The 26,950-nt window shown below is 25.6% G+C and overlaps 1 protein-coding gene across 1 annotated transcript; it reads right to left on the bottom strand.

The window, feature by feature from the left end:
• Positions 1 to 26,784, bottom strand: LOC136072121 (proteasome subunit beta type-5-like). Its single transcript, XM_065820524.1, has 7 exons — positions 26,584 to 26,784; positions 14,664 to 14,802; positions 14,422 to 14,533; positions 7,725 to 7,824; positions 6,444 to 6,473; positions 6,164 to 6,368; positions 1 to 241 (listed from the first exon to the last, which is right to left on the bottom strand). Exons 1-7 carry the CDS (start codon positions 26,737 to 26,739, stop codon positions 150 to 152), a joined length of 834 nt encoding a protein of 277 aa, XP_065676596.1. The 5' UTR covers positions 26,740 to 26,784; the 3' UTR covers positions 1 to 149.
• Positions 26,785 to 26,950: the final 166 nt, after the last annotated feature.

Here is a 26,950-nt window from a genome sequence, read left to right on the forward strand (position 1 = left end):
TTATATTTTAACAATTTTTTTTTTCCCTTAGAAATGTACATTTCGAGATTATGATTTTTAACTATATTTTGGGCAGCTACAAATAACATAATTTAACTGAAAATGTCTATGTCGTAAAAAAAACTTAACGAGACGCAAGCGATTTGTTTTTAACCTTCGATATCAGCTCGATATTTGTAATGAAGATCAGTAACGTCTGTCTGAGAAACTTTTATCCAACCGGTTTCCTGCATATGATACACTAAAGAAAAACAATCGCCGAATTAGTTTTATATTTATTAACATTCGAAAATATTTTTCTTATGTTTAAATATTTTTTTTAAGTTTCTGTACGAAATATAAAAAATATATTTTGATCAAGCAATTTCATAAAAAGATATTCTAATTAGTTTAAATTTTCTTTAATTTTCAAGGTTCTGAAAGAAAGATCAGCTATAATCACAGTAATTGTTTTCTAATACAGAATAAATTTTTTTTATTATTTATAATAAAGAAACATATAACTATTACAACATAAATAATTGCCAAACAGCCTAATAAATACTATACGCAATGAACTAAACAGTGGACCAAATACGCAATGGACCAAACAACATAATAAATACTATACACAATAGATCAAACAGCGGATATTGCTCATTTTCCTGGCATTAACCTGCTTTGCAGATCAGGACAGTGTATTTTTGTTTAAGGTTGCAAATTAAAAAAATAAAAAGTTTTTGGAAAAGATGAAGATATATAATATATATAAAAAAAATATTATACACAACATAATAACATTTAAAACTCAAATATATAAGATATTAGACATGCAGAACTTGCTCAAATAATTAGACTTGAAGAAGAAATTTCCATGTTTCGTTAGTTTTTTGGATTTCCTTTGAAAGAGGGGTTATTGCTGTTTATTTTTAGTTGGTAATGTGTAATGTAACTCCCTGTCAATCATATTCTGTTTTAGATTAGAAACATTTATAAAATATATATGCTTTTAGAAATTATTTTCAACTTCATAAAAGTTATGAGAAATGCTAATAATAAAAATTAAAAACTTTAAGTTGGTTTAATCTGTCATAACTCAAATTATATATCATTTTTAGAGACCTAAAGTAACCTGTCTTTACAACTTTAATAATGAAACTTTTAATCATGCAGTCACATAATAACTTATTGCATGTTGTCATTGTTTTAGGATTAATAATGGGTAAAGAGATGTTACAAACAAAAATTAGCTTAAGTTCTTCTGCAAAAAAATATCGCACCTAAAGAAGTATAGCCTAAATTTTCAAAATCTTGCTGTCTTTTTTTTTTTCAAGCAACCGTTATTGGAGTTGGAAGTAACTGGAGAAGAAAAGATGAATTTATAAAGAAAGATAAAGATTAACAGACGAACTAAAGGATATTAAATTATATGAATTAGGAAAACAAGATGAAGGTAACGAATTCCAAAGGACTAATGTTTGAGGAAAAAAACTAGACGAATAAGAGTTTTTTAAGCACTAAGGAAGAGTCACAGTAAATGGATAAATTACTTAATTGAATACAAGTAACACAAGAATGAATTTTAGTAGATGGCAAGAGACACTAGCTCTTTAGAGCAATGTCCGTTATAGTATTTATAGAAAAGAGAAAGAGAAGCAACATTACGATGATGTGATAATGGCTGGAGGTTGGCTGCAAGAGCAAGTCCAATTATGTTTACAAAGTAATTTTGCACCTTGTCTAAAAGAGAAAGGGCATCATTCAAAGATCTGCCCCAGATATGGCAACAGTATTCCATATAAGGACGGATATAAGATTTATAGAGATAAAGAATAAAACCCAGAGTAAGAAAGTGGCAAGCACAATAAAGAGATGCAACCTTAGCAGATGTTAATTTTGCAATTGATTGGATATATGGTTTCCGAGAAAGATCAGAAGCAAGAGTTACTCCTAGAAGATAAAGGGTAGATGACTCATTGAGTACATTACCGTTCATAAATATAGATTAGCTGATTCATTAGCTGAAAAAAATTGAGTTTTATCTGAGTTAAAGTTCACCAGCCATTGAGAACCTCATGCTGTAGCAAAAGTGAGATCCTTTTAAAGCTCAATTGCTCCCTCCAATCAGAGTGTGTTGGCTTCTTACCAAGACAAGAATAAATGGTGGTATCATCAGCGAACAATCCTACCTTAGATGTGAGGATTTCTGGGAGATCGTTAATGCAAATTGCCTCAGCTTTTCCACAATTGTCTAATGCATCATTGAACCTATCAGTTATTACCGTTAACAAATTTGAAATAGAATAATATGATCGATATCCATATCGATGATCATAAAGTAAATTATTAGATTCATGATAAGAGATGAAGTGTTTGTTAATTAGAGACTTAAAACCTTGTTTATGATAATAAGAAGACTAATGGGACAGTAGTTAGATAAATCAAATCGTTCTCCAGAGTTTTTGAAAATAGGGATAACAGATGCACCTTTCCAGGAAGATGGAAAACAAGACTCTAATAAGCACTTGTTAAACAGTGTTAAAAGTATAGACAACAGCTACAGAGAACATTTCTGCAAGACTATAGCAGGTATGTTGTCTGGACCACAAGCTGTAAAAGAGTCTAAGCAGGAAATCACTTTAGATACAGAAGCTAGAGTGATACGAAGGTCAGGCAATGGATTAACCAGTTTGTCAGCTATATCAGGTAGAACTCAACTACTGGAATCAATTGACGATATTGATGAGAAGTTCTTAGCAAACAATTCAGCTTTGTCTTTAGGTGAGGTGATAAAATCTGAACCATACAAGAGATTAACAGATTTGCAGAATAACAGTCAGAAAAATAAATTTTAAACTCAAAATGGGGTCAAATTAAAAGCACAGAGAACTGGCTGCTGTAGTCGAAAAGAATAACAAGTGAGATGATAAAAAAATCAAAATTATTGAACAAAATCATAAGATGCCAGCAGTAAACTGAAATGCTTTTTGAAGACCAAAGCACCAACATTTTACTTGGACCTTTAAAAAGAAAAAGTTTCTTAGGATTTAAGTGTAGAAAATCACTGAAGAAGTTTAAACTTATGCCTGCAATGATTAAAAAACGTCTTGCCTGAGCTAAGAACTACTCTTCTTTTTCTCAAGTTGACTAGAATAAGGTAAATTTTCACTCCACACACTTAAACAAATAATATTTTATTAATACAAGTTTTTAAAAGACATTTTTGCATTAATACCCCACCCCGATTGATTTTACTAATATCTGAAAAACTATTAAATGACAACATTGACTGCTTTATTCAGGTTGTATTCATGATGATGAATCTACCTTCAAGATTTTAGGAAATAAAACCATTTGTGCCATCAAACCAGGAGAACAACAAAACCCAGAATGTTTTTTAATCACTGTAAAGCATCCTGAATCCATAACAGTCTGGTCATGCATATCAAGCATGGGTACCAATCAACATTACATTGTACAATGTAAAGGGATAATAAAAGAAGATCAGTACAAGACTGTCCTGCAGACTACGCTGACATAACAGACACTAGAGTTGTTTCCTTATGGTGAAAAAAAATTTTTTATTCACAAAGGATTGATTAAAGTATGGCGTCAAGATCCAGATGTTAAATGATTAACCTCAAAGTGCATAAATAGTATGGCAAGGTGTATCAAAGCTCTTTTGAAGTTGAAAGGACTTATTACCCAGTATTAAGATTCAAAATATGCTTTGTTTGTATCAATATATAGATTATATAACAAAATAAAAAGTATATGAACATGCAACAGAGTCATTTTTGGACAAACATCTTGATGACAACATAAGATCAAGAAAATATTGTTAGTACTATTATTAAAAAAAATTAAAATTCTAATAATAATATTATTGACAAGAAAACAAGTTAATATTATCAAGGATATGCATCTACAACTACCTTAAAAAAAGGAAAAATAAACAGAAAAGGTAATCAACCTTTTCTGTTTATTAATCAAACAAACTTTTTTGCTATGAAGAGAAGAAGTGGTCTGATTAAATCTCAAATCTACAATCAAATGTTTTATCATCATTAAGTGAACATTTTTTAACAAAGTTAATTAAATTAACTGTTTTCTATATAACTGCAAAAAAATGCAAAAATATTGACTTGAATTTATTTTTTTTTGTTTCAAACTATTTTATAATGTTAAATTTCCTTTTCTTTATTTTATTGTTTTTTTGTTTTATTGACTGATTTTTTAAAGATTGGTGTAGCAGAGTGTACATTTACTGACTGAGTATCTAGGGAAAGGCGCAGTGGAGTGTACAAAGATTGGCAATTTTTTTTTTTAGGGAGGCAATCTATTTAGAGTCAAAGTATTTTTTTAAATTTTTAAAGTTCATCTTTTTTTCTTTTTTTTCTTTCTTTTTTATAAATACTTTTATATATTTTATATATTTATAAAATGAAAACTATATATTATATTGTATGTTATTCTCAAAGGCATAAAATTAATAAAGTTATTATCTGAGGGTTGTATTATCCAAGGTTTATCATCTGATATGTTAATAAGATAAGATTTCTCAGTCTCAAAATAAGAAGCTGTTCCAACAATAGATATTTGAGATATTAATTTATAATTATCAAGAATTGATTATCCTCAACATTGTTTATTGTTTAAAATAAATCTAAATTGTATTTCACTGTAAGTGAAAGTGGCATGATTTGAATTTTTATTTCTTTTACTCAGTATGCTGTTAAACTATCCTTGCTGTTAAATTATATAGCCACATGGTTAACTGAACCAAACTATTCTTTTGGTGAAAACCAAACCAAAAAAAAATTGGATCTAATAATTTTATTAAAAAAAACTTAAACCAATACGATATTAATTTTATGATGAAACTGTTAGTAAGTAACAATCATTTTGTAACTAGTGATTTACTTCAAAAAGTAGAATATATTCAACTTTTTTGATGCTACAGGTTATTAACTGGGTAAATGAAAAAGTTTATTGCAGAAAAAGTTAGCATGAATTAAAGTATCCAATAAAGGTATCAAATATTAACAAAAATTAATTGCAAGAAAGACTGGTAATTTTAATTTGTGATCAACAGAGTGAAGATAATTTTTTACTTAGAGAAGTAATTATGTGAGACAAGAAAGATATTTTACAAATATCACGAAGAGGGCAAGTTACTGTGATCAGTCAGCAGTAATAAAAAAGTGACATCAAAGCAGTTAGCTAAAAATATAAATAATGTTAGTAAATGAAAATTAACACTATAACAATAACTTAATACTTTTTAATTTGTGGAGGGCCAGTTAGTTAAACAATTTGAGAAGATTGGGGTGAAAATCAGTGATAGTACAGTAAAAAGACATTTTTTTAAACTGTGGATATATAGCAAGACCAAGAAAGAGGCCAAAGTTATAAGAAGCGACGAAGGAGATGTGATATGGATGGGCTAAACAATTTTGCAACAGGATTGGATAGAAGACTGGAAGAAAGTAGCATTTAGTGATGAAAGTACATTTTCTGTAGTGAATGATAGATCAATCAGTGTTATCAGTGGGTAAACCAACAATAAAACAGCAGGAGTCATCATTGTGGTAGATTGTGCATTGAAAAAAAACTAGTCACAAGAAAATTACGATGGCTGCTAAATCATCTGTATCATCATCATAAATTACTTAAGTAAAGGAGGTTTTAATTCATAATTAACTCATTTTCTTGCCAAGAACCACTGGTGCTAATTACAATTTTTTGATAACTTTTTGCTCAAATGTTTTTATTTTATTTTTAATACAACAAAACAATAATTGAACAAAATGTTTTATAATAATATTTGAACTTAAAGTTTAAATTTTCTGAATTTGTTATTTAATGGCCGTCTCTTGACTTTAAAAAAGATTAATGTTTGTAAGTTTTTATAATGCAAATTTAACTTAATCATTAACATTTTAGCTAGGTTATTATCTAGGTTATTATCTGTATATAAAAACATTTAAGTCAAAAAATACATCAGAAAAGAACCCCAGATAAATCCTTCTTTGAGATTTTAACAAATACACCAAACAATCAAACAACTGAACAAACAGAAGAGCTGACTTGTATTTAAGATAAATTTTTCAGAATATTTATACTAGCTATAAAGTGTTATTACTAAAATACCAACTATAAAATGAAAAAATTATTTTCTTACAATTGCAGACACCACCAGATCCAGCATCTCGATGTGTGGCATGATATATTGCTCGATTACCTAAATCATACGCCTCCTCTAGTGTTAAACCCCATTTATGGTCAGCATCTAAAACTCCATATGCATATGTAGACCCTGATCCAACTGAAAAGAGATCACCTTTCAATCGACTACCATCACTATCTACGTAATAAAGTCCAGGCCCCTTAAAAAAGAATAAATATAATACAGATTTTAATTTAAATTTGAATTAAAAAATAATATCAAAAATAACACTTACTCGCTTGTCCCATCCACAGATCATAGTTCCCTAAAAAATAAAAAAGTAAAAGCATTTGTTTAAAGTTTTTATTCTTTCAAGAAATTACTATCAGGTTTCAAATAAACTAAGAATGGGAACTTTTGAAAAAATATTATGAAAGGAGGAGGAAGAGGGAGACTTTAAAATATGTAATGTAAAAAATATGTAAATTATTTATTACAACTTAATACTTACAACATGTTTAAATTGTCTGAAATAAATTGATAACTCAGATATTAATGAAATCCAATTAGGACAACTGTTAATAAATTTAATGTTAACATAATTTATGATAAACTGGTATGTTTAAGTATTTAAAAAACAATATAATATTACCATTACTATCCTTTTGTTTTAAAGCAGCTTTCAAAACAGTACAAAGTTTTTTAAAAAAATACTCAAATATATTTATACAAAATTATTTATAAATATTATTATAAACAATATTGCTTCTGCTCTCTGAGATATAAAATAATAAATGTTGACAAATAAAAATTTTAAATACACATGACAAATAAAATGTTCAGCACTTTTAATAATGCAAAAGGTACTTAAATTAAGGCACTTAATGTTTTTGCATCTTTTTAATGCTAAAAAAAAATTTTTTAGCATTAAAAAGATTTTTTAATGCTAATATTAAAAAAATAAAAAAAAAAAAAAAAAGTTGAAACAAAATAGACATTCCACAATATGTACATTCACAAAATAACACTTCTAGATTTGTTTTTCTTAATTAGTAAATTTAACTTGTTTTGCAGTAGTTTATTTTATTGCGGTAGTTTAAAAAAAGTTAATGTCCATAAATAAAGTTAAAAAATAAAGATAATTTTATGTCAATATCAGACGAATTAATGTGCTAAGCCATTTTTATTTAAAAACAAGGCCTGAGATAACTATTTTTTTAAAGTACAGCAATTCGATTTAACAGTCAAAAACAGTTTTTTTTTTAAACTCATGCAGTTTTATTCAGTAGAGAAAATATTGAAAAATCTCATTAACAAATTTTTTCATTTATTAAAAACAATTGCACTTATTCCTTTAAAAATATCCCTTATTCTCAACATCCCAATCGGTTACCCTAAAAAATCTAAAAACCAGATTCAAGATACATAAGCATTTTACCCAAACCAAAACAATTTCATATTTTATCCTGAATTTCATCAATTCCAATTAAAATTGATAAACAAATTTTACAAACCATTATTATTATACTAAATCCACAATCTTTATATTGGTACAATATTTAAGAAACATTATTACCATACTAAGCCCCATTCCCTTGTATTGATAAACCATATTGGCAAGTAACTTGGAAGCAGCTGCAACTGAAATTCGCTCTTTGTTTCTTAGCTGGTATAATCTAAAAGTTGAATTTAATAAAATTAACATGTAGTACACAAAGTAAAGTTACAACATTTTACATAAAGCTATAAATTAGCTAGATTATGTTAAATCTAATGTTTTATAAGTAACCTTGTTCTTGAGGTAAAACATAGAATTAAAAGAAATAAAATGTACTTTAGAGGTGAATCAAAATTTAACAAAGTAGCTACAGTAGCATACAAAAGTTTAGAATTTTTTTTTTAACTTTTAAAGCAAACTTTACCTAATACGCTGAAATTTTTACCCTATGTGCTATATATATTATATCAATTCAAATGCAAACCACAAAAATTTAAGGATTTAATGGTATTGTAATTGTATTAATTGTAAAAATAAAAATATTTTTTAAAAAAAAACATCTGTGCTAATGTTTAGAAATAGTATCATCACCAGCAATTGAACCAAGTTTTGTAAACAAAAGCAAAATAAAAGGCCAAAATACATTTTACTTTGAAATATTTTAAAAGTAAGTGTAACTAATTGCAAAAATATTTGTAAACATTTATAATTTGATTTCTCAGTGACATATTTAAAAAGCATGGGAAACAAAGTTTCAAATGAAATAAAAAAAATTAATTTTCAAAGAGATAGGGAAAAAACTCACAGAAAAATTAAAGAACTTTACAAGGTTTCTAAACCAGGATTAAGTCAAAAAGCAACGTTGTAAAAGGCATTTTTTTGAATACATGCTTTAAGTATTATTTTATTGGTAATTTGTTGAAAATTATTTAAATCATTTTATATATTAACGATAACTTAGTTATTTTATATTAGTATATACTATTATAGTTTATTATATTATTATAGTATATTATTATTAGTATATACTTTTATAGTAACTATATTTTAGTAATTTTAGTAGTTATTAAATGTTTAAAATACTTTAAATAATTTTTTTTAATCAATATTTACAAATAGCGTATGTGCAAAATTATAAATAATTACGCTTAATAAACGCTTACACTTTGTAATTGAATAGTTGTCTATAATAATATATTATATAGACAATAATTTTTCGCATACAAAACATAAGTGTTTAAAGTTTATTAATATTATTTTAATTTTGATTTTGATCTAAATATTAACAACTCTGTTCTTTTAACATTTACTAACAGATAATTTTCACAATGCTTTAAGGCGCTTTTTAAATAAAGAAGTTACAATTAATTTAAGAGGTATCCATAAATGATGTCAGTAATTTTTCCTGGTATATGCGCAACTAATTTGTCTTGGTGTATTGATGTTTTTAGAAATTTTTAAGTCTTTTTTAAAATTCTTTCCTTTTAGTTTGTTATAGTATACAGTGTCTTTTTATATGTTATGCATATTTTATGTATCAAAAGTCTTTTGATTTTGTACTTTAAAAAATCATAAGAGGTTTTAAAAAATATTGCAAGTAGTAGAATTCAAACAGTGATGCACTTCAGAAACGCAGCGAGCTAACCACCTCCACCACATAGGCATGTCTAACAAAAAATTTAAAACTATTTAATAAACAAAAGACTTAATAAAATAAGCAAATAAACTTTTTCTAAAATTCTCTTCCTTTTGTTTGTTATAGTGTATAATATCTTTATATATGTTATGTATATAATAACTGTAAAACTTTTTGTGTTTAAACTTTTATTTTAGAAAAATTGTAAGGTATAAAAAAAAAAAAAGGTGCCAGTGGTAGGATTAAAACCACTGCGCTTAGCATCAGAAACTCTGCGAGCTAACCACTTTGGCCACTGAGGTGTAATTGTTTGAGAAAAGTTTTAAAGCTATAGAATAAACAAAAAAACTTTATAAAATAGTAAACAAATTCTATAAATCAAAAAAAAGAAGTGCTGAGACTCTTTCTTGTCATTATCTGGGATGCAATAGATGCATGTTCCGTGTCAAATTAAGTTCAGCATTAAAGAGATAGCAATAGTAATAACAATGATAAAAATTATATTCATATTGATATTATGCTGCATAAACTTTAATATTTTGCTTCTTGTTTGATATTTTATAGTGGTACAATCATAATATATTGCACCATGAATTTTGATTGATCAGGGTTAAGGTTAGAGCTAGGGTTGCCAACCCTAACTGAAACCCTCATATTTGATATTTATACACTTAATTCGTGTTCTCTTTACAGACAGTCAATGTATGTACATTTTGCTTTATCCATTCATTTGGTTGCAAAACATTAATTAACTATTATTATTGTCATTACTGTAATCTTAAAAATACACCAATATCTCAATGTTATGTGACAACAATAATTTATATATTATAATTTAACGTTTGGGGTAGGGTTGGCAATCATAATGCCAACTCTAACCTTAACCTTGATATCAAAATTCATGGTGCAAAATATTATGACTTGTGTAACTTTTAAAACAATATCTAATAGAACTTCTTGTCTCAATTCAATGATATATGGGTGGTTAAGTGCCAAACCAGCCTATACAACAAAGTGGAAAAAAATTAGTTTATATTAAAAAATGATTAATGTAGTGTTTCTTTGCAAACACCAATATTTTATACTTAAAATTTTAAAGTGCACTGAACAACAATTACTTTTAATTTTTTTGGTTTAGTGGCTTTTGTTAAAAACTTTGCATCTAATTATCTCATTTCAACATATTCTTTGTATATGCTGGTTTGGCGCTAAGTCATCCATATTATATATACTAGATTTCTAACTTCCATCTGAAAGGTGAAGCTGCTTTTGCCCTAATTAGAAATAGCTTCCATAATATTACCTAAAATACTTTATCCTTTTTACAAATGGCAGATTAAATTTGTAAACAAAAAAATAAGCGTCACTTTTTGTCCGTTAAAATCCTGCAAGTTTTCATCCAATAAAATCCTGCAAGTTAAAACAGTAAATAAATTCTTTAAATCAAAATTAAGAAGATTTTTTTAAAAAAGTGCTGCGACTCTTTCTTGTCATTATCTGGGATGCAATGGATGTCAAGGGTTTAATTAAGTTCAGCATTAATATAAAGAGATAACAATAGTAATAATAATAATAATAATAATAATAATAATGATATACATATTGATATTTTGCTGCACACGCACACACACACAGATATATATATATATATATATATATATATATATATATATATATATATATATATATATATATATATATATATATATGTATATATATATATGTATATATATACATTCCTTACTGATAATTATTTTTCTCTATGTTTTTATATTAAAAACTTTTTTAATATAAAAATTTGTTAATGATTCAATTAAATAAACGAATTTTTTTTTTAAACTCCTAATTACCCCTCCCCCAAATCCTGTTGACAATTTTGTGGGTTATGGTAGTACAAAATTGTATCTTTTGTACATTAGTTTATAATTACTTTTTTAAAAAGTAAAAGTAAAAACACATATAATACAACATTTAAACCAATTTAAACAGTTATGAAAACCTATTTAACATATTAAATCATGCTGACAATAAAACATGTTTTATTTTTTAAGCCCATTGAATTGTTATTGTAAAAAAGCTATATAAAACAAGAAAACAATACTACCAAGTTGTTAGTCAATATAAAAAACTTTTCTTAATATAAAAAAACTTGGTTATATTATTTTATTGCTGTTTTATACATTAAAAATATAAAACATAATTAAAATAAAACAAAGTTAATAAATGGAATTATTCAAATAAATATTGCATCCATTATTCAAATAAATATTGCATCCATTGCAACCAAGGTAATGGCGAGAAAAAGTCACAGCACTTTTTTTATAAGAAAATGTGAAATGAAAGTGTATGCAAATATCTAACTTATGTAAACTTCAAGCTATGTAATAAAAACATATATATAGTTTTACAATTTTACTTTTACTTGAAAATTACATTTCGCTAATATCTCCTTAATTTTGATTTATACCATTTATCTTTTTATAAAGTTTTTGTTTATTAAATAATGTTAAAATATTGGTTAAATATTACCCTTTATTGGCTGAAGTGGTTAGCTTGCATTGTTTCTGAAGTGCATTGCCGTGGTTCAAATCTTTAAACTTGCAATTTTTTTTTAAATTATTTTCAATTTTTTAACACAAAATAAAACATTTTTGAAGTTCTATAGATATCATAATATATATCATATATAAAGATACTATATACTATAACAAACGAAAGAGAGAATATTTTTTAAAAAGTTTAAATTTTCCAGAAACATTAAAACACTGGTAGAAACTTGTTGCGCATGATAAGTCATGATAGAGATACTTATGTTATTAATGTTCTCATGTAATTAGCAAAGTCTGTTAAACACATTAAACAGACACAGACAATTTTCTTTCTTATAGGAAAAAAGATTTTGCATCGAAATTTTCATTTTCTTCAAAACTAATTAATGGGGTGACAATCTTAAGCTCCTGCGAATAGTTTGAAAAAAAGATATGACCTGAAACTGAATAAAGAAAAAAAAGTTCACCCCCATTTTTTTAATACAAGTTTACAATTTTAAAATAAGAAGTTATAATGTATTGAACATTAATTATTAACTGATAACAAAGATTTTAAAAATTTTTATTTTCTACCACTAAAAAGTATTGAGATAAAACAACTATATAAAGAAAAAGTATAGAAATGGTCAGTGTGAAATAGACTTACCACGATCTGTATTATACTGGTCATGGTAAGTCCAACTATTACACATATTTTTAAGTCTATTTCCATATGTTTTTAAACCTTTTATACCAATTATAATTAATAAACACATTTTAAGTGAGTATTCTAAATATTTAGACAGGTACTAATATTCGAACCATTGATAAATAGTGGTTCCCGCAACAGCTACCAAAGTGCTTAAAGTTAAAGGTAGACAATATGTTTGTTTTTTCTATATATACATATAATTATTTTTTTACCTTTTCTATAAAATTTGAAGGAAGGAATAAGTATAGAAATGGTCAGCCTTACCAAGAACTTTTTTTTACAAATTCTGACAGCTAGTAAGTTTAATTATTTTTTTATTCAATTGGTTTTAAATTGATGTTTTCATTCAATTTTTTTTCTTTAAATCATTTGGCAATAAAATAAATTCAGAGAGAAAAATTTGGTTTAATAAATAGAATTATATTTAAAAACAATAATTTTTATTTAATAAAAAAAATATTTTAAACAGAATTAGAATTATTTTCTTTTTTTTAATTTAAATTTTTATTTCAGATAAAAACTTTAAATTTAGTTTTTATTTCACTCATTTACTGTTTGCAATAGAACTTTTCTTTTCAAAACATTCAACATTATACTTTTTAAACTATTTTCAAAACACAAATAAAAATGACACAATTACAAAAATTATTTAACTATCAAAAACCTTTACAATTTAAATAAAACTTTCTTCCTCACTTGCGCCTATTTTAAAACCTGGTATTGTTACAGTTACAATATATGTTTGGTTTTCAGCAATAATCCTCACTATGCCACTGGGTATTAGAGATGTCAGTTTCCATTCTATTAAATTTATTATTATTGTAAGCGAGGGTTAAAAATTCGCATAATTCTTATAAATTTTTCAAAAATTCTAGTCTATTTGAATAAGAGATTTTTGGAAGACAAAAATTTTAGAAGACAAATATTTTTAAATTCTTAAAAAAAAAATTAATTCCTAAAAATTTTCTGCATATTTATAGTAAATGTTTATTCTTGATATGTTTAATCTTGATAAATAAAATTAAAATATACTAAAAAAAAAAGTATTGTGTTTTTCACATTCCATTTGGAAAATTCTTGTTAAAACAATTTTTAGTTAAAAGCTTATGTGTTAACAACAAATAGAAACATTTATATAACTAACATTTGCAAGTAAATGCTTGAAGCATATTAAGTATATTTAATAGTTAAGTAACTTAACTGATATAACTTAACTTGTTGTTTTGATTTATTATTCATTAAGTAAATAAAATTAAAGTCAAATATTATTGGTCTCCACGAACGATCAATTAAATTTCAAGAATAATTAAAATTTAAAAGTGCTTTATGTTGATTGAAAACCTGTGTAAATGGCAAATGATCATACTTCTACTTAAAAGTTATATTCAGCATGACATATTTTTATGGATGACCCCTAATAAAAACTCAGGAAAAAAAAAATTCTATAATTTTATTAAAAATTCACTTTTAATTTAGCATTTTATTTAGTTCTTTTTAAAAGTTTTAAGAAAGGCTAAAAAAAAAGCTAAATTAGAAAAAAAAAAAAAAAAAACAACTAAAAAAAAAAATCGTAAAAATATTTTATTTTAGAAAAAACACTAACCAAGAATATGCAAAAAGTAATCGCAATAAACTTAATTCAAGCCTGATATATAAAGAAAAATAGTGAAACATTTAAATAAATAAATAAAATAATTGAAATTTGAATAAGTATTGGTAAATAAATCAAGACTTTTAGAAATTCTATTTAGAATATAATACTTAAATTACACAATAAAACTGTTTGATCAATACTTCATTATACACTTTTTATTAGAATTTACAAATTGCATTCATAAATTACTTTAACAAAGCAAAAACTATTTATATATATGTTTATAAAAATAAAAAAACAAAAACCTGCATTCTTTAGCAAGCACCCTTTGCCAAAAAGCACAATCTGCAGCTCCCCCAGCCATTGTTCCAAGAAGGTATGGATTAATTTCGATTACTTTTTTAACAGTCTGAGATGCTAAAAATTGTTATAATATTATCATAATTCATAAAAATACAAGTAACAATATAAAGCCTTTGAATTTCACTTCCTTAATAGTGAAAATCTGAAGTTTAACACTTACTCAATGAATCAACAACACCCTAACCTATATAAGATCCTGCAGATGCTCTTGAATCCACAGCAACAATGACACCATGTTTAAACTTAAATGCAAGAGTTGTAGTACCATGATGAAATTGAATCTTTGTATCACCATTAGTATATTCATTCAGGAATTGAGATACCTAAAAAGAAAAAATTATTTATTAGTTTTATAAAAAATTATAAAGTTTTGAAAAAATAACAAATTTCATAAAAGTAGTTTATTTTTAAAAACGGTTGTGGCGTAGTGGTAGAGCGCTCCTTTCATAAGTGAGAGGTTCCGAGTTCAATTCCCACCACATCCCTGGTAGTACCGCACTCAACCTGTTTCTCCATGCAGCAGCCTTGTTTGTCAAGGTTCGTGTTTCAGAGTTATAGAGTTGTGAGAGGGTTATAACTACAAGTAGCCTCCTCATCTGTAGTGGCCTTCTCGGCCTTAAGGAGGTGAATTACCAAAAAAAAAAAAATGCAAAAACTAAAAATACGATTAAGGGCAAACTCTAAGTATTTTATAGCTGTATAATTAGAAACACAGACAGAATATACATATATACACACACAGATTATCTGTCATTACACTAAAGCAAAAAATAAATTTTGTAATTATTATTAAAGCTGCAATGACAGATATTTGTTGGCTACATTGTAAGGTGTTGCTACGACACGTGTTTTATTTTAAGAAAATTTTGAAGAAAATAGATTTGATACTTTTGGTTAACTACAAAATTATTTGATAAATTTTTAGTATATACAACTAATAACACCTATCAATCAAATACATACTGTTGTATGCATATTAATGATGTGCCATCGGCAAAGGCCGATTGAGGCTAAGGATATGGTTTGGTGTATGTATATAAAAGTAATATCTTAATATTAGGTATGCAATTTGCATATGTACCAGTGTGCCTATGTACCAGTTTGGTTTAGCTTATTAGCCAATGCCGATTTATCAGCCAATACTGATTAATCAACCGATGCCATTGGCGGATTAATCGGCCAATGGTTTAGTCAATTAATTGCTTGCTGATTACCAATAGTATAGGCTAGTAGGTCGAATCACTTCTGATGAATAGATACATGTTAAATATATAATTTAAATCCTTAATATTATTATAATACCCTTAAATAAATACACTAAACCTATTATTAGCAACAATCGGCATTTGCCATAGGTACATCACTAATATATATATATATATATATATATATATATATATATATATATATATATATATATATATATATATATATATATATATATACATATATATATATATATACATATATATATATGTATATATATATATACATATATATGTATTAGCTACAGTTATACATACATATATGTGTATGTTAGCTACAGTTGCACAAAAAAAATTGGAAAGAATTATAAAAGGTCACAATAATGTTTTATTAAACAATAAAGAAATCCTTAATGAAAAAACAGAAAATTGTAATTGTAAACAAAAAAACAATTGTCAAAAAAAAAAGAAGAGTAGAAGTTGTTTATCAAAAAATGTATAAATGTGTTGTTTCCTTTAAGAATGTACCTGATAAGCAATATATTGACATAACAGAGGGTGAATGGAAAATATGTTTTGCCAATCATAAGCAATCCTTTAGAAATAAAAAGTATTCAAAAGACACCATACTGTTAAAATATATATGGGAATTAAAAAAAAAAAATATTGATGATTTATACTGAATTGGTCCACCCTTAAAACAGCACCTGCATATAACAATATTTCAAAAAAATGCATCCTATGCATACAAGAAAAATTTGAAATTATTATACATACAAACCAAGAATGTTTATTAAACAAAAAATTGGTATTGATTTCTAAATGCAGGCACAAAAATAAGTTTCTCCTAAAAAACTATAAAAATGAGTGAGCTCAAATAAAAGCTACATATTTAAAAATTAAAAAAAAAAAAAAAAAAGCAGAACTGATCAATTCTAAAGAATTTTTTTTTATAATAGTGTTTTTTGTAATAATAATTTTTTGTAATATTCCACAAATGTGTGAAAATATATAGTAGTTAAGACATTTGCGACTTCTTGTAGTTAAATTTTGGGTATAAATTGAAGTTTAATTAATTTGCTTTTTCATTTCTGATAAATCTTTATTGATGAAACAGTGTCAACTTTAAATTGAGATTTCTTTTAAACCATAAATGCTATTTATTTCAATTTTTTTTATTATCAAATGTGTTTACATCAATTAAAGTTTCAACCTAATTTTACGGGGCTTGATAGGCTGTTTGGTAAGAGATCGAATTTTATAGCAGGTTGATGCCATCATTGTGCATATTTTCTCTTTTTCCACCTTTCTGTTGGCATTAATCCACTTTTTTTGGTAAAAAAAAAAAGTGGATTAATGCCAACAGTTACAAAAAATAAAAGTCCCTTTTATTTTTTGTAACTCCACCTGTCTTACGAAGAACTTCTTTAACTATTGCCCAAAAAATCTTCAATCTTGCGCTCTTTCGGAGGATTTGAAATCTTTAGGAACAATTTTCACATTATAATCTTTGCACCACTGTAGAATTTTTTTAGAATAGTGAGAAGCAGCAAGATCTGGCCAAAAGAGAAATCAGTATTTGTGTTTTTTCATAAATGGCAAGTCTTTTTTGGAGGCATTCTTTGAGGTAGAAATCAGCATTCAAGATCTTCTTAGTGACAAAACAAGAGGACTGCATACGCAGCTACAAATTGCTTGCCACACAAGGAACTTGGATGCAAATTTTTCTTGTCGAATATTTTTAAATAGATCATCGACAGGATTAACATGAAAATGTGAACGTAAAATCGACTTTATCTTTTTGGATTTTTGGAAAGTTTTCTTCCACTTCCAGGTTTTCTTTCGAAGCTTTGAGCAGTCTTGAACTCATTTATAATAACTATGACTGTAGATTTTGTGACGTTTGTACATTTAGCAATCAAGCGATATGAAGTATCGCTTATGTATATATATACAGGGCTTGTGATGAAGCGAGCGCGATCCCGCTCCGCTTGTAAAAAGCGTCCATAAACGGTATTTTCAAACGTTCTAGGCGGGATAAACAACGCTCGTTCAGCTTAAAACGAGCGTATAAAATAACACTCGTCCAATAGTTTGGGATTATTTTTTTATTTTCATAAAATATTTAAAAAAGATTTTTTATTAAAGATATTCTATTATCAAAGCACTAATATAAAATATAAAAAGCACTACGTCGTTCACTTTTGCACTAACGTAATGAATGAGCAGTTTGAAGTCGTTAATAGCCACTAATTTCAATTAAGAATGTGCACGTGGAAACACAATGTGAATACAAAAATGCGCAAATAAAATAAGAATAGAAAATTAGAAAACCACTATAAGAAAATTGAAACTGCAGAGTATTTTTAATCTTGCGAAAATATCAAGTAAGATTTATTTGATTTATTGTTTGTAATACTCCACATATCGTTTATAATAAAAATAATATTAATAATAGAGCAATTTTTAAAATTAGTTTTTGTTTATAGTATAGGTTTTTTTTATTAACTATTATTTATTTTAACTCAAATTTAAAACAATTCTGTTGTTTAGAATGTTCGCAATCGCATTCGAAAAGGAAACAAAGTAATGACGTCAACATTTATTAAATGGAAAGTTATTATTCTAATTTATTATTATTTCAAATTATTCTTGTGTTATTTTTTTAAGATAAAAAAAACGTAATTTAAAAAAGAAATTTTAGAAAAAAATTAAATAATTAATTTGAATAAAAAATATCAAGAAATATAAAAACCATTAACCGTTAATTAAGTTTACAGCGTAACATTTTAAAATACATATATATCAAAACAATGAATCAAAACTAAGTCACTAAATTATACTTCAATACAAAATCAATAAGAAGTTGCGTTTTTGTTTGATATTATTTTTTTATAACATAAATAGTTAAATACTAATTCAAACATTTTTTGACGAAAGAATTATGTAACAAATAAAAAAAGATATAAAAAAATAAAAAGCTTTTTATGAGCATCGCCTTCAGCAATTTTCATGATCGCGCTCGCCGACGTTATTTCGAGCGCACATAATCATGCTCGATGAGAACGTATTCTAATTTTACGAGCGCGATACGAACGATTTTCTTCATCACAAGCCCTGTATATATATATATATATATATATATATATATATATATATATATATATATATATATATATATATATATATATATATATATATATATATATATATATATATATATATATATATACATATATATATATATATATATATATATATATATATATATATATATATATATATATATATATATATATATATATATATATATAATATTAATAAGAAAACATCAAACAATACGAATTCTCTTAATACAAATAATAATTTATTTTGAGAAATTTTTACTGGGTTATGGACACCAGTATCATCAGCTCGTAAAATATTACAAAATTTTTTGAACATTAAAAAACAGTTTTATAAAAAAAATTTTTTTTTAACTGGCGTCAGCAGTTGAATGGCTTCTTTTTTCTTTACATAAGAATATAACAAATGGAGTCCAAAATTTAGTTTTGACAAATTGCCCATTATCAAGATATATTCCACCATTCGATGGGAAACATTGGTGCCTCTGTATTTTGAGTGCTTCATGTACATTACGGTCGAATTTTTTTATTTCAACTTTAAGAGCTTTAGTTTTCTCCTTAATTTATTTTTTCAGAGCAAAACTTGCTATGTGTGGCATTTGCTGATTGATAATGTTTGCCATCGTTTAAACTTTTTTGGTGTTGTTGAGTTCTTGTTCTAATTTGTAACTTTGTTTCTCCTACATATTTTTTTGAGCAATTGCATTCAACTAAATATGTTCTATGTTGGCTATTTTGGGGCAATCTAGATTTATTTTTACATGTTAGTAATGTTCTTAACTTAGGATTTGATTTAAAAACTACTCTATATCTGACTTTTTTATATTATCTTTGACTTTTTATAGCATATAATAAAAGAGTATTATTATCATAGTTATCATACTCAATATTTATACTATGATTTAGTTAATAATTCTATATTTAGCATTTGTTATTATATTTATTGGTATTTATATTAAATATTTAGTATTAGTTTTTTGTTTTTTTCCTTCATTCTATTATCTTCAACTCTAGTCTAATAATTTTTCTCTTTACTCTATAATACTTTTTTTTCTTCTACCATTATTCATACTTTTAACCTTTATTATTTATTAAATCATTATTTTAATCAGTTACTATTATTTTTACTATTATCTATTGTCAGTATTATTACGCACTTATTTTATTAGTTATAGTATTATTATTATATATAACTTTAATTTTTGTTCCTTAGTTGTTGTGTTTATCTGTTGCATTATTATTATTGCTATTATTATTATTATTGTTATTATCATTATTGCTATTATTATTATTATTATTAGTAGTAGTAGTAGTAGTAGTATTTTTTTTGTTTTTTTTTTTCATTTTTGGAGAGTTCTTTTTTTTTTCTTTTTTGTTTGTTTGTTTTGGGGGTTTTTTTCTTGTTGTTTTTTTTTTTACAAGGTCTTTTTGTTGTGTTTTATTTTATAAGGACTCTGCTTTGAATTAATCTTGAACTATTTACATTGTCCCTTCACAAAAATATTATTGTAATATTTATACTATATTGTAAACCGTATCTATTTTTGTGAATGGAAATCTTCCTTAAAAAGCTATCAATGACTATTTCAAGTATCTGTAATTAACTAAGCTAGGATTAGTCACAAACAGTTGTTTCACTGACAAAAATGTGATGACCTAAAAATATTAACCATAAATTTGAAAAACTATATAAACTAAATAGTAAATTAATAATAATAATAAAATTAATAATAATAGTACAGTAATAATAATTGTAATAATAATTTACAACATTAACAATAATAAAAATAATGTCAATTATAGAGATAATACTTAAAAGATAATAATACTTAAACGATAACAACAAGGGCATAAAAATGGCCATTTAGGGAAGTAATTTTAATCAAAATAAACAAGTGGCAAAATAAAAGCAAAATATTCAAAAGTCCCCAAATTTTTAAACTACTTAAGGACTACAATTTTGTAACAAAAATGAAACCTTATAAATTTGATGCATAGAATTCCATTGGTGGTGTTGTATCTATTTTTTTTAGTAATTGTAAGTCTGAAAACTATAAAGATATGATTGAGAAGCCGCTATGAATCAGCTAAATGAAAACTTGGGTGCAACATGAAAGCTTTTGAAAACTATACAAAACACCTATAGAAAACTTGCTATGAATCAGCTATAGAAAACTTGGGTGCAACATGAGTGTAAAAGTTCACTTCCTTCACAGTCACCTGTCAGACATGGACGAATGTGGCGAAGTGCACGAATATGGTAATTGCAGGATTTAATAGTGTTGTTTATGTACTTGTCCATAGAGAGCGATGAATCTAGGGTGACGCCAAGGATTTTTACTGAATTTATCGTTGTTAGTGTTGTTCCAGAAATAACAATTTTTGAATCATTTTTATGCTTGGTAATTTGTTTTCTAGATCCAAATAAAACAGCTTCTGTTTTATTTGGGTTGAGCAGAAGTCCATTTTCTAGAAACCACTTCGTTACTGCATCAGCACACACATTGATTTTATCAATGCTATCTAATAAAGTCTTAAATTGCAACCAGCATTGAAAAAAAATTTAATTTGCATGGTAGTGTAATCAATAATAAAATAAAGAGAGGGGGAGTCAAATAATGCTGGTGCACCACCTATATTTAATAGTAGTCTTGTATAACATATAAAATCTCATATAAAAAATCAATAGTTTTATGGTAAAATACTTGTTTCCTCAATATAACTTATGTTTATTAACATTTCAAAGCTGATATAGACACCCCTCAGATGCTCCTAACAAACCATTTTTATATTATTGCTTTTGCAAAAATCTACCTTTCAACAATAGCGATTCCAGAGCTCAACAAAAAATATTTGATTTTTGACAAAAAAAAACATAATTTTCATCAACTTTACTCCCTTATATCTTTTTTTATAATAAAGCTAGAACCTTGAGGTTTTTTGCATCAATTTGTTTAACTCAACTTCTTTCCAACCATATATAGAAAGTACTATGTTTAATATGGCTTCTTTTATATATTATTTATATCTTAAGACCACTATTAATAAAAATACTTGACACGGGACACTTTTTTTTTAAACAAACTTTTTGAAGGTAAGATTTCTCAAGTACCAAAACACATCAAATTTATTTGAAAACTTCCATAAAGTATAAGAAAAGGATAAGGAATCTAATGGAATGGGGAACCTTTTAACATTTATACATAATTTCTAAGTTCTAAGCATTTAAAAACTTTAAGTTTAACTTTTTTTAAAAAGGTTTTATGTGAAAAAAGCTAATATAGCCTTTCCTTTATTCAAATCAAGTATTTATTTATGTTTTCTTGAAGAAATGGTACTAAGGAATTTTGTTTAAGTATTATGTATATAGCGTTTTTTTGCCTTGGCGTATTGCTTGTTTTGATTTTTGTGCTTGATTTTTTATGTTTTTTTATTTTATTTTGGTGCCATTTCACACCAAGTTTCACACTTAATTTTCCATACTTAAGGACAAGGCATTTTGTCAAAAAAATCATCAGTTTTTCCAGCACAAAAAATGCAATAACTTTGGATCCAATCAACTTCTAAAGTTGAAGGAGCCCTCATTTTTTAAGTTTTTTTAAGATCTATACAGCTATGTTAATCATATATATATATACTGACAAAAAAATCCTCTGTGAATGGCTATCAATAACAAGCTGTATTCCTTTCAATAAAAACAATTAAAGTTAAGAGATTACAAGTTTAGAAACTTGTAACAGTTTTTTTTTTAAACTTGCAATTAAAACTTTGCATTTAAAACTCTTTTTAGAATGATCCAACTGTGATAAAACTTTTATTTTTAAAATATTGCATTCAAAAAAGTTATAATGGTGTATAACAAATAAATATTCAACAAAAATTTAAATTTAAATTTCTACAATATTTTGATATTACTATACAGACATAATATAATAGGTACGAAGAATTACGCGTTTTACGGAACCGATATTTGTGCTAAAATTCTGTGCCACGTTTTTTGAAGTTTGCTTTTCGCTATCGAGGGAGAAACGTATTTTGAGGATTTTTATTTAGAGTTACATATTAGTATAGATATTTTTTAAAAACTAGAGTAATTAAACTTTATAAATTTGTACCTTTTGATTACAATAAAAACTTTTTAAAGTAGATTTTTAAATGACAAAAACTTAGTTATACTTTGTGCATTCAGTAAATGTTGAAGAAATGGTTGTTTTTTTTGCAATACTATTCTCGATGTTAAGTTTACACAAGTTCTTTGCACCTTCCAAATTTCATTGATTTATTTCATGCAGCACATACTCTATTTTGTGCAGCACTTTTGGTACTTAAAATTTTATTTTCCGCTTTTATTTTGAGACATGGGGAGGGGGAGGGGCGGATGAAGAGGAACTTCAATCTGCTTTTAAAATTATAGTAATTAGTTCAGATTTAACTAAAAAGAAAAATGAATAAAAATAAAAATTTTTGTGTTAATCAAACGTTCTCCTCAATAACCCTCTTATGGCAACCAAAGTAGTGGTAAAATCATTTTAATAAATGATATTACCACTACTTTTTGTTGAATCATTCTAAATTCCAAATCATTTATTTGAATCATACTTAATATGATTCAAATAAATTACCATTCAATGAATGGTAAATTATTTGAATCATATTAAGTATGATTCAAATAAATGATTTAGCTAGTTTCAATTTTTATAAGTTTTTATGCTAAGTATTGAGACAGTTCAATTATAATACTCTAATATTTTTAATTACAGTTCAACTGTAGATAAAGCTTTTAAAATTAATAAAGAAGTATAATTAACTTTATTAATAGCACATAGTTTTTTTAACTTAATAAAAGTTAATATTACTACAGAAATATGACAGAAGGCACTGTTAAAATGATCAAAAAAAGTTACAATGCTTATCTTTTATTCAGTTATGACTTTGGTTTCATTTATTTAAACTTGAAAAGTTTATTTGATTCATTTCTTCATGATTGTAGTTAAAAAAAAAAAATTTTTATTATATATTTTCATTTCTTTTATAATTTGCTTTTAATTAATAATTTTTCAATTAAAACAGTTAATTTGCAATTTTAAATAGTTCTTTAACCAATTTTTGTTTAACTTTTTTTTAATATGCAGTTAATAAGATTAAAATTGGTTTATATTATAAATTCAATAATACATGTTTTTTGCTCAGTCCAATCATATTACATTTTTAAAAAGCTTTATATCATATAATAATACAATATACTGCTTTTTTATGTATTTAGAATATATCATATATTAGTAATATACTAATATTTGTCTAAAAATATATAGACATATATAATATATTCATAGTATATTAAATTTAATATACTATTTATAGTATATTATATTTATAATATATTATATATTTAATATATACTATAACATATACTATATTATAGTATATATTAAATATATACTATAATATAATATATACTTAATACATACTAAATCAATAATAATTATGAATGATATGATTCCGATACAGCAATGACAGTCTTGCACAATAGCAGAGTAGAAAAACTTAAAAAAACACAGAAAGGCTATTACTATTTCTTACTCGACTAGAAAAGATAATGATTCTGAAGCTGTTGATTATTATATGAAAAAGTTCCAGCTAGTTGCTGACATTGTATCTTGTGAGCTGATGTTTTCCTAATGTGAATATTTAAATGTAATTAAAATAATAAACTTTAATATAAAAACATCTTTTACCAAAACTCAAAATACATCACATAATGCTTAGTTTAGTTATAGATGGTTCCCCCTCTGATGTGAAAAAAAGTTTTAAAAACAAAAAATGTTTTATAATATTATTTTAATTAGTTTACATCTTGGCTTTTAGTTAATGATTAAGATATTAAATTCCATTAATGAAACTATATATTAATCATTGTTAACAATAGACACGACGTGAATGTTGCCAATTATTTTTTGATAATTGGACATGCATTTTATTATCTTACTACATGATTTTACTATTTTTTGAATATATATATATATATATATATATATATATATATATATATATATATATATATATATATATATATATATATATATATATATATATATATATATATAATGTGCAGCAAGTAGTGGAACTTGCAAAAAAAATTACAGAGAGTAGTGGAACTTGCAAAAAAAATGTACAGCGAGTAGTGGAACTTGCAAAAAAAATTTACAGCGAGTTGTGGAACTTGCAAAAAAAATTTACAGCGAGTTGTGGAACTTGCAAAAAATATGTACAGCGAGTAGTGGAACTTGCAAAAAAAATTTACAGCGAGTTGTGGGACTTGCAAAAAATATGTACTGCGAGTAGTGGAACTTGCAAAAATATAAAGCGAGTTGTGGAACTTGCAATATTTTTTTCATGTTGTGTCTATTGTTAACAATGAATAATAAATAGTTTCATTAAAGGAATTTAATATCTTAGTCATTAACTAAAAGCCAAGATGTAAACTAATTAAAACAATATTATAAAACATTTTTTGTTTTTAAAATTTTTTTTCAGGTCAGAGGGGGAACCATTTATAACTAAAACTAAGCATTATGTGATGTATTTTGAATTTTGGTAAAAGATGTTTTTATATTAAAGTTTATTATTTTAATTACATTTAAATATTTTTTCGAATCTCATTAAAAAAAATTTTTTTTAGGTTGTAAAAGAGGAGGGTGGGTGGGTGGGGGTGTTGACACGCCCCCTTTCCCATCTATACCACTTGAAACAAAGGGTACGCTGCTAGTGATGTTGTAAAGTAGTAAAATACAATTTTTGATTTGATACTAGATTTCTTTTTAATTATAAAGATTTATAAAAAAAAAAGAGTCATTTTGATAATAGGGTGTTTGAAACCATCACCCTTACATCCACCCAAAGACAATGATGAAACTTCTATATTTGACTGTGGTCTGATAGCTAATTACAAAACATCTTGTATATAAAAATTAACATTTTCATTAAAAAAACACTTTTATATATATAATATAGTTAGTCTTTATTGCCGGTATGAATGGTGGTTTTGTGCCCCCTCTTGCCCCCGGATGGGCCTGTAATCTAGAGACCTTTATAAATTTGTAGATAACTCTTGTATCTATCTTTTGATACCAAGATATAAACTTTTGGATAAGAATTGATTAAGTTATAATAGTTTTAGTTTATAAAAACTTTATTTTGACCACAGTTTCTTCAACAAATCCTAATATCAAAAAATCGGTACTTAAAACGTCATAACTTTTTGTAGGGTGGTTCAATTTTGAAAATTTTTTCACTTTTGGAATATTGAAATGAAGCTCTTTTTAATGATATATAACAACCCAGAATTTGATGAATTTAAAAATTTCATGTAACATACCTAAATATAATATAGTAACTGTGCAGTATTAGCATTTTTTGTAAAGTTTAATTAGTCAAAAAATTTCAACTCTTCCTTGATATATATTTGCACAGTTAAGTTAATTTAACAATAAAGTAAAAAAGAAATGATTGATTGATAATGCTTGAAACATGACTTTTATTTTTTGACATAATAGTAATATTTTGCTTTAATAGTAATAAAGTTCCGTTATCAGATTTTGAAACTTTCACCTTTAATTTTTTTTTTTTTTGGATAACAATTTAGCATGATAAAATAAAACAACAAGACTTCGTTATATATAAAATTTATATAGATGTCACTAAAATATCACTAAAATATTTATACTGCCCTTTCCAAATAAATATAAATATAAAAAAAAATTAGAGAACTACCTACATCTGATACATTTGGTAAAGGAAAATTCAATCCTGGACAATTGAGATCATTGTTAAAGGTGAAACTATCATATAATCCAAAATTTGATTTTGAACTAAAATTTAAAATTGACTCTGGTGAGAGAGTGCTATATCTACTAGCACTTTGTAAAGCCATTTTGAAAGTGACCCAGCAAAGTATCGGACCTTAAGAGACAAGGAAATTATGAGACAAATTTAATTATCCGGAATTTTATTATTCGGAATGAAACAAATAAGTGATCAAATATAACCTGTTTCCACCTGTTAAATTCAAGAGAACTTTTTAATGTTCACCAGTTAAATTCAAGAGAGAATTTATTTCAGTAATAAAATGAACCCAGGCCCAA

This window comes from Hydra vulgaris, chromosome 15 (assembly GCF_038396675.1).
Source record: "Hydra vulgaris chromosome 15, alternate assembly HydraT2T_AEP".
In the NCBI taxonomy this organism is placed as follows: Eukaryota; Metazoa; Cnidaria; class Hydrozoa; order Anthoathecata; family Hydridae; genus Hydra; species Hydra vulgaris.